This window comes from Scophthalmus maximus, chromosome 10 (genome assembly GCF_022379125.1).
Source record: "Scophthalmus maximus strain ysfricsl-2021 chromosome 10, ASM2237912v1, whole genome shotgun sequence".
In the NCBI taxonomy this organism is placed as follows: Eukaryota; Metazoa; Chordata; class Actinopteri; order Pleuronectiformes; family Scophthalmidae; genus Scophthalmus; species Scophthalmus maximus.
This window is the reverse complement of record NC_061524.1, coordinates 6999274-7009250: the sequence shown is the minus strand read 5'-3', so window position 1 is coordinate 7009250 and position 9977 is coordinate 6999274. Positions and strand designations below refer to the sequence as shown.

At 42.0% G+C, this 9977-nt stretch overlaps 1 protein-coding gene across 3 annotated transcripts; it reads left to right on the top strand.

The window, feature by feature from the left end:
- The first annotated feature begins 981 nt into the window (after nt 1-981).
- Nucleotides 982-9719, top strand: ogfrl1 (opioid growth factor receptor-like 1). 3 transcript variants are annotated; one of them, XM_035605858.2, is made up of 8 exons: nt 982-1325; nt 2596-2682; nt 2777-2855; nt 3174-3252; nt 4366-4432; nt 4886-5031; nt 5884-6438; nt 6885-9719. In XM_035605858.2, exons 1-7 carry the CDS (start codon nt 1131-1133, stop codon nt 6428-6430), a joined length of 1200 nt encoding a protein of 399 aa, XP_035461751.1. In that variant the 5' UTR covers nt 982-1130; the 3' UTR covers nt 6431-6438; nt 6885-9719. The 3 variants fall into 3 exon arrangements, with proteins under 3 accessions (XP_035461751.1, XP_035461750.1, XP_035461749.1); XM_035605857.2 differs by having other exon boundaries at nt 5884-6442; XM_035605856.2 differs by having other exon boundaries at nt 983-1325; nt 5884-9719.
- Nucleotides 9720-9977: the final 258 nt, after the last annotated feature.

The following is a 9977-nucleotide window of genomic DNA, read 5'->3' as shown; positions in this document are numbered from 1 at the left end:
TAACTCAGAAGATGAAGAGCAGGTGTGAAACCCAACAGTGGGAAATGCCCAGTTATTTATTCTAACTAGTTCATTAAAACGCTCGGTTGTTCCACTTGGTGGAGTTTCTCATGACAAAATGTGTCGTAACGTAACCTGCTCCTGTCCCTTTGTCACGTGATGCAGCTCTGGTCCTGATGCATGGGTCTGTGTATGAGGGGTGATTAGTGCCACCCAAGCAGTAGGTTGAGGAGAAGCAGGGGCTCTGTCGGCAACATGGCTGGACAATGAAATACTACAAATTGTATCAGTGCACATTCTACTTAGAAAAAACAATACTGTGTGTTGGTTTGGACATTCACTTAAAATTGTGTTGTTTCCCCCCCCCCCCCCCCCCCCAATATTATCATGAAATACAGTTGAGCCACTGTGAGGATAGCATTTTTATTTTTACATGTAGTTAGAGTTACATGGACAAGTGTTTTAATTTGTCTGCAAAGTATGAGATTTAAAACAGTCTTTTGTTTACAGTGGCATTCAATGAAACCGGTTTGGGAGCGCCTGATATTCCTACTTGGAATATCAGGATCCTAGAAACTTTATTTTCCTTCTACTGTGCCAAACATCTACAGTCACCAGGGTGTACCCCATTTCCTTTCGAGCAAGTGAAGCGAATGACACAAATTTTGCAATTCGTATATTCAGCATTTATTTGTGTAGATATTGTATCTGTTTTTAAAGTGTGCTACGTGAAACGTGCTGCTGTTACACCAGAATTTCCCCAGCTTGGGATAAATAAAGTAACTATCTATCTATCTATCCATCTATCTATCTATAATTATTCACAGCCATGGCTGCAACAAAAAAAACTAGATTATTGAATGAACTGTACTAGACCTATACTGGTGTAATACATGTCTTTCCGTCTGCTCTTGGGCACTGATCGCCCGCCATACAGAAACGCGCATCATCGTCGCCGAGCTTGAAATTCCCCTTTTCCTGCCATTTAAGAGCTCCGCTGTGGCTGAGGGCGACGTGAGCACAACGCGCCGCAGACTGGACAGACGAGGTTGCGGGGCGAAATGATGTAGTAGTTGTGTGTGCCGACGAGCGACAACCGAGAAGGGGCCGGGCGCCGCATGTTCTTCTAAATGGGAAATCTGTTGGGCAGCTGGCGTTTCAAGGAGCCGAGCACCGTGGAGGAATGCGACTCGACGTGGGGGTCGGACTCCGAGAGCGACGAGCCGGCGGCCGAGGACGACAGCGGCATCGCCGACTCCGTCAGCCCGGCGGAGGGCGAGCGGGCCCCCGGGGCCCCCGGGGCCCCCGGAGACGCGTCCCCGCAGGTACAGTGCGGGTCTCGCCGCAGAGATGCATGCGTGGTGTAACCATGGGGACCGTCCGGAGGAGGATGTGCCGGGACATGTGGCCCCGTGTCAGCGCACGGTATTGACAAGGCCACGGACGCGGAGAGGGCGACCGATGTAACCTGGGTTATAGCAACAACAACAACAACAACAACAACAACAACAAAAATACACTCACATGGTGTCAACTTTCCTGAGGCGTTAAGCAAAAACGCTACTTTAATACACGAGAGGCAGCTCACAGGGCTGCAACTAAGGATTATTTCCATCATCGATTAATCATCAGTTGTTTTGGTCCATGAAATGTCATCAAATGGTGAAAAAAAACCAAGATGATGTTTTGTTACACCAAAGATATTTAGTTTACTGTCAAAGAGGAGCAAAGAAACCAGAAAATATTCATATCTTAGAAGCTGAAATCATAGAATATTTACCTTTTTTTTCTCCATAAAAACTACTTGAATCGGTTAATCGATTATCAAAATAGTTGGCGATTAATTTAGTAATCAATTACTAATCGATTAATCGATTAGCTGCTGCAGCTCTACAGTGAACCAACTGTAAAATAATTTTAATATTTGAGATCAAATTGGTGATTCATGCTATTTAAAAAAAAATCTAAATGTACTGTACACCAAGTTGTTAGATCATTACTTAGGAAAGGAGTTTATTCACTTGAAGCAACTTGTCTGGCTGCTGGTTGATGAAGGGATCAGATTATGATCCCCGGGTGATGGCTACACTACTGTACACTGTGTCAGAATATTAAAACCAGCATGGGCGGTTCAGAAGAAAGAAAAAAATAAGAGTAATTCCGTGGATCACTCACACTCCAACGTGGTTTTGGTATAGTCCAAAGACTGTCCAATACACAGTAAAGTTATATATGGCCCAGTGTGTAACACCGGAATTTAGCATGACCCAGATTTTTTATTTGAGAATCAACTCTACCTTCTAGCATCCTTTTGTAGTAATTGCACGGCAGTGCCGATGTGAATTGTCCGCCTTTGCCAGAGAGAAATGAATGACGACAGCCTTTGACCTCAAAAGCAAAGCCAGAGCTTTTAATTCGGCTGAATGGCGAATGAGCGCTACGCTGCTGCATCTGTTCTAACGCGACTTGTTATTATTTCAGACGTGCATTGCACAAAGTCCTTTTTTAACTCTAATCTTTTGGTCCTTTTTTTCTTTCCTCGTTTTTTTTTTTTCTTCTTACGTGTCTTTCTGTCTTTGTTGCTTGATCCCTCAGCTGACTGACTCCCCGGAGTCTCTTCCGAAAATGAAGAGGAGTTTCTACGCTGCCAGGGACCTCTACAAATACCGCCACAGCTACCCGGTACACACACACACACACACACACACACACACACACACACACTGTAGACACTGTGTAATCTCATTGATCTTTGTGTGCACTTGTGTGTGTATAGAACTTCAAAAGATCCCGGCAACCCAATGAGTACCGTAACCTGCGCTTCTACCTGAACAAGATCCCTCTAGTACCTGATGGTGAGCTCCAACACACACACACACACACACACACACACACACACACACACACACACACACACACACACACACACACACACACACTTCATGCATGCAGACCTGCCACTTGGAGAGAAGAGATGTTTGCTTTGGGTTTAGTCTGGCTTTTTTTGCTAAAGGTCATGTTTGACTTGGAAACACAAGCAAATTAATGAACTGATCCATTGTTTTAACATGTTCTCTCTCTCTCTTACACACACACACACACACACACGCGCACACGCACACATACACACAATACAATGTGCTTGACAGCTAATTAGCGTTGTCTCCTCTCAGGTATCTACATAGAGGAGATTCTGTCAAAGTGGAGAGGTGACTATGACAATCTGGAGCACAATCACACCTACATTCAGTGGTGAGACTTTCCATCCGTCTATTTTAATTTTCACAGCGTATATGTAATGTGTGATTGCATCAACTCTAACTGACTGGAGTTTTAATTGCACGGTATAAGCCAAAGCAACTGACACGTCAAAGCATTTTTTTTTTAGTTGGCAACAGAAGTCACAAGGAATAGTGTGAGGATAAAGTGTTAATTAAAGTGAAGATTTTTTCAGTCGTACTGCTTATGAAATATGGGCTCTGGTAGAATATATTTTAATCTGACTGTTGGCTAATCCCTGTCCGCTTGAGTTACTGTTAGGGTTTTGCCGGCTCTAGCTAACCAGTTAATTAAACTAACATGAGTTGGTTGAAAACACAAGCTGTGTCTCGATGTACGACTTCAAAGACAGAGTACACAAATAACGCGTGACCCTCGTAGACCCCAAAGTCCAAAATGAGACTGGATTACAGCGGATTCCATGGCCACGTTCGAAGGAGCCCTCGGAATGGGACAGCCTACTCGTGCTGCTGTGATTCAGTCAGTTTTCAAATACAGTAGAATTTTGTCATCGAATTTGCTGTTCAATATGAATATTCAACAATTAGTTGTTGTTTTTTTTCCATACAGACTACCAAGCAACACTTTGTTAAACTGACAGATTTTTTTTTATTGGGGTTCATCGGGACACTCAGCGGGTGACAAGCCAAGTTATTACCGATGGAAATTGTGCAACAACTTTAGGTATCAAACAAATGCCATTCGTATTAAGTTGCTCTCTCAGACTGGTGCCGGATACATGTCCGCAGCTTTCTCTCCCTATGAGAGGAAAGGCTTTTTAGTAACGCTATCGCCGATGTGATTAACATCGACTGCAGTTGTTCGAATGCAATGCAAACTTTCCAAAGACAATAAAGACCAAGACAGATATGCTAACATTACTGTACTACCGTAGCACTGGGAAGCATAACTCTACTATCCTTGCTTTATACAGCTACAACAACAAGTGGAGAAATACACATAGTTGTGACTTTATGGTGGACAGCAATAGCAACTCTTGTAAAAATGACACTTCACTGATAATCTACACTGTTGTTTTTGTCATTATGATGAAGAATCCTTTATCTTTACCTTGTTGTTTGGCAGGCTGTTCCCATTAAGAGAACAAGGGCTCAACTTCTACGCACATGAACTGACTCAGGACGAGATCAAAGTAAGACACACACACGCTCACACACAAGTAAACATATGTAACATACATGTCACTGTTGCTATCTGAGCTGCCTACTTTCCGTCTGATTTGTTTGCACTTCCTTATTGCATAAGTGCAGCGCTTGGTTGAGTGACTGCAGCCTCCATTAAAAATAAAATAAAAATTGCATTCAAGAAGGCCGTTACCCAGTCCCCACAAAAGGGGCATCATCAGTGTCCTCGGAGAAAAGCTCAGGGGATGCTCATTGCTTTTTGGCTCTTAATTTACACTTTGTTTTTAATGAGTGCAAATGTGTCTCTGAGCAAATTGAGATGTGGTTTGGGTGAAACAAGTCTGCGTTTATGCAGATTTTATGCTCCACGCAATTATCATCCCATTACCCCGAATGCTCGCCAAGCGGCAAAATGGAGCTGTACCTGTCTGTTGGTTTCTCATGAGTTGAATTCCTTTCAGGAATTCCAAAGCACTCGAGAAGCTAAGCGGAGATTCCTGGGAGCCTATTCCCTGATGTTGGACTTCTATGGCATCAAACTGCTGGATAAGAGCGGAAATGTTGCCCGGGCTTCCAACTGGCAGGAGCGCTTCCAGCACCTTAATGAGTAAGTCTACACACATAAACTCAATCTGCAGCGGCTTCGGGGTATAAAACTGTAGCCAGAATTTGTGCAAACTAATCGCTCGGTTGCCAATCGCTGATTTTGTGTTCTTCAGCAAGGCAATTGTTCAAAATCCCATGCAACTTAATTGCTCCTCCACCAGCAGCCAAAAGTGAAAGGGCATGGTTTATGTCAACAAACAGATGGTTGCAATGGTAATTAAAGGGTGATTTAATCCCATTGATGGCTTCGTGGCTGGAGAGAAGTCATTGCACTGCCCAAGAACCACCTGAATGTAACATGTTGGCGTGCGTACGTGTTCAGTATGTTTTTTTCTCTCTCAACTCATCAAGGTCGCAGGCTATTACCGAACCTCCTCAAGTCAAAAACCTCATCTAATTCTTAGCTTCGGATTCTAATTGTTTCGCAATCCACACTCCGCACCATAAAACATCTACTCAATACAGTCATGGTCCCTTCTCTTGCTTTTAATATCCCATCACATATTCACAAAGACGGTGCACCGTGGTTTTCTAGGTTTTTCTCTCTCTGGCAAAAGAACTATCAGAAACAAACCATTGTTTATAATTATGGTTCTGTATTGTATAGGACTGTTTACTGCAACACAATGAGTTATGCTGTCCTTTGCGGAAAATGTTACTTAGTTTATTCACATTTTAGTAATTTGACTAGTAGTCAACAAAATGTAAAGACTGTTTGGTCAGAAACGGGGCTGCTTACCTGTCAGACTTTATTGGTTCACATTCAACATTTGTATATGTATTACATGATCGTTTTTAAGGTTCAGTTTAATAAAAACAACATCCTGTGCTTCTCCTGTTTTGTTCTTTAAAGGTCCCAGCACAACTACCTGCGGATCACTCGCATCCTGAAGTCCCTGGGCGAACTGGGCTATGAGGCCTTCAAGGCCCCACTGGTTCACCTCTTCCTGCAGGAGTCGCTGTGCCACAACACCCTTCCAAACATGCAGCACAGCGTCCTGGAATACTACGTCTACACCATCCGCCTCCCGGCCACCCGCAGGCGCCTCCTTCGCTACGCCCGCCAGCACTACAGGCCAGCCCATGCCTTTCTCTGGGGTCCGCCACCCAAAAGGCGAGGTGGGGGTGTTGGTGCAGGAGGAAGTGTGGCTGCTGGAAGTAGTGGGATCAGAGCACCTGCTCCGACGCCAGAGCAACAGAGGAAAGAGGAAGAGAGCACCACCCCCACCTCACCAAGAAGCGGGATTATTGTGTCTTCCCATGATGCCGTGATGTGCCAGGTCCTGGCTGGAGGAGGACCGAAGGGCTACGCGGGACTCGGTTCCAACATGGCCAGACTGGAGGGAGCGCTGATGCTGGCGGGAGCAAGAGGAGGGAGGAACGAGTACAGTGAAGAATAAATTCCTTAGTAGGTAATAGGAATAGCTGTGATTGTTTTTAAAGCGGAAAAATAGCTGTTTTTAAAATCAACCAATTCATTGTAAAGAACGAAGAAGAATCTTATTCATATCATATAGGACTCTGATAGCCAAGTACATTAATAGTTATATCTTGGAATCTAATAAATGTGTCGTTAGAATCAATTCAGGTTAAGGGCTACCATAAACTATGATAGTGCTTCATTGCAGATTATTCAGTTATAACTATATTAGGGATAATGAAGTGGGACAGGGGTGTTGAGGAGGTGGGAGGTCTTTTCCTGAGCCGAGCTACACAACCTTGCCTTGGACCAAATCCCAAAACCATCTGAACAATGAGGGATCCAAGGCAAAAGTTCATTAGGACCACGAACATGAAACAGGTCAGGAAGAAGATTGCCTTATTCAGTGTTGTGTTTTTTTCGAACTGGGGCAGGTATGAAATGTGGATCCTGATTCAAGAGCACTACACAACCAAAGGTACCTGCTGACTGGCATGTTGGTCATATGATGGTTTTGGGAAACAGTCCGGCCGACTTATCACACTGGAGATCCACCGAGCCGCAAGCTGGACTGAGCTCACTTTGTACAGGTGCTGTAAAATGAAAATTATAATGTAAAGTAGTTGATCAGGAAGAAGATTTTGTCCTCTTTTTTTTTTTAAGCCTTACATTCGGAAGTGACAGGAGAGGAGACGACTGGCTGAAAAGGGCAGGGCGGGTTATAGTTTGTCACAGCAATACCAGGAAACCATATCTTTTTTAGATTGACTTGAAATTCTTGTAATAATAGGGACAACTCAATATTTATTTGTTCTGCAGGTTTACTGTCTACAAGTTGACGGTAGCTTCTCCCTCTGAAAATTGTAAAGAATTATTGAGAACTGTAGAATAAATTTAGATTTGTTGTTGATTCTGATATCTATAGCAAGCAGTAAAGAGCAGAGCGGCTTTTTAGTGACATCAAACATTTCCTGTAAACTTTGACTCGCACCATGGAGGTTGACTTGAACAGTGACAAGACGCACAATGATGGCAAATTGGATCAGGTCCACAGAAACTCCTCTTTGTATATTGCGATCAAGTTCAACGTCACCATGAACTGCAGCTTCCGAAAGTGATTTAACACATTGTCCGCAAAATCTAAACATTGTAACTGTTGCCAGTTGTATTGGACTGAAATTGCTCTATCTAGGTGGACCTAATGAACTGGAAAGTGAGTGTAGCAGCCAACAACAGGAAATGGGGCAGTGTAATTTATGTTTCATAATGAAAGTTAACAGTAGTCATCTACACAAATATGATCATATTAACCTTTCAGATAGTTAACTTGCTAGGTAGTGGTGGTTGGCAATACATTGGCTCGCACCAATGACGCGTCATTAGCTAGCTAGCGTTAGCAGCGGTGGTTAGCCGATCACAAGTTTAAGGCTGCCGTTATAAAAAGTTCAAGTTTTTAATAAATTCTAACTATCATGTGATGATTTTTAGTTAAATATGGAATTGATACTCCTTGCCTTCTCCTGTGCTTCACTTGAGTAACAAGCTAATGTAAAACTTCAGATTTATTGTCTCAGTAATATACATTACACAATACAGCCTCACCTTTATCAACATAATTTTCATGCAATGTTGTTGAATCCAAAAATGCTTCTGGACGTTCTCTCCCAGAAGGAGTTTGTGTCATGATAATTATCTGTTCAGCGTGGCTCACTGTTCTCCCTCCATTTTGTATTAGCAACGACAGAAACAAGTCTAGGATAGGCTGAAAGGGGACGCAATCCGATGCAATATATGAATGCTTTTTGCTGCAAGGCATGACCTTTTGCACTTAGCTTTAGGTAATTAATTAGGTGGTAACACTTGAGCTGAAATTTCAAAATTAAAAAGTGACAGCCCTACTTCGGTTTGATGGCTAACATGCAGAAATTTTTGACAAAAACATCCATGATATTTTGGGGTGTTGTGTCACCAAAAAGTCTTTTCCCCTTAATTGAACAAGGGGATTGGATGTGGACTGTGAGTGAAATTAGTGTATCAGAACAGGTGATGTTGTGTATTGCACTCTTTTGACAATCTGTGTCTTCCGAACTGATAGTGATGGAGGTTTCTGCAAATTGTTGATCTACACACTGTATATAATCTACGAATTGTCAGGAACCTGCTGCATCATGAACGTGATTGTTCTTACAATGTGTAATATTGCAATAATTTGGCGAAAAGATATGTAGCTTAAACGTGACCGCCCATAGTATACATGTTCAATCAGGCTACACGTATATGGTGGTAGGTGGCGGTCATTTTTTTTGTTAGATATTCAGTATATTCAAATGTGTACATTCAGATGTCGAAACATACCCCACGAGAATACTATAGGTGTGTAATCTGACGAGGGCCCAGAAGCCATTAGTATGTAGACTGTTATTCAATCAGAAATTTCCTCCGTGATATCATCACCCTCGTCATATCAGAAGTTAACAGCTTCACCTTGCTTGAGTTTTTTTTTCTCAATTAAAGGACAATATTAGGCTGAAGCTGAAGCAATTTAAATTCCAGGCACCATTTCAAAAACAAGACAACTGAATACCTGGTTGCAATAGATAGATCTGTGAAATGAAAAGCCATGTGGAAGACAGTGTTGATGCATATGATCAAGATTTAAACACTTTTTCTTGACGTTTTCTGCTGTTCTTCCTGTAGGATAAGACCTTGTTTTTCAAGGTCTCTACACCGCTCCCTTAGCCAAGTGTATCTGATATAATTGTACAAAAAACAAAACTTTTCAGGTCAATTAAGTGATAACATGGGCTCAAATATCTGAATTTTTAGTATGTTGTACATGTACATATATATGTGTGTGCGTGTGTATCTGATATTCTTAAGTGCCTCTTTTGTATTTTTTATGTTTATCTGTATGTTGTAAGGAGTGTCTTTCCCAGATCATTTCCTGTACATCCTGTTTTTTTGTACAGCATTTTGATATTTACATTATTCTTTTCATTATAGTGATATGCAGTATGAGTAGTTTAAATGTACAGTAAGAGCAGGAATTAGAAAGTTAGTAATACATAATACTTGAAATTGTTTGTATCTGGCTTATTAATTGAAATGTGATTGTTCCATAGATGACTATTCACATTGCTTGATGAACACGCCATTTTTTCCCCGCGTTTTTCAGAATTAACGGGCCACAATAATTAATTGCCCTACAATGTGAATCTGTTAACTCAACTAACACTTTGGATGTGGAATAAAGATTTTGTCAAACTGGAGAGTTTAAAGAAAGCGAGCGCTGCACGTAGCACTGTGCATCACATGTTAACAAATGATGTGCTCATCAACTTGATGAGAGCAGAGATTTTCTGGAAGCAGGAATAATCTCATCGTTGAGATAAACCTCCATGTTGCTCAAAGGCTGAACAGCTTTTACCATGAAATAAGATCACCGTAGGAGATTAAACATACAAAGGGATTCACTTTCAAACACTTCATATAACTAAGATTATCTGACGTCAGAAGGTCTAATCTGA

Excerpts from the sequence above, each read along its gene's own strand:
- ogfrl1 (XM_035605858.2), top strand. The coding sequence starts at position 1,131 with ATGGGAAATCTGTTGGGCAGCTGGCGTTTCAAGGAGCCGAGCACCGTG. Across the intron at positions 2,683-2,776 it reads AATACCGCCACAGCTACCCG|AACTTCAAAAGATCCCGGCA; the intron begins GTACACACACAC and ends GTGTGTGTATAG. Across the intron at positions 4,433-4,885 it reads TGACTCAGGACGAGATCAAA|GAATTCCAAAGCACTCGAGA; the intron begins GTAAGACACACA and ends AATTCCTTTCAG.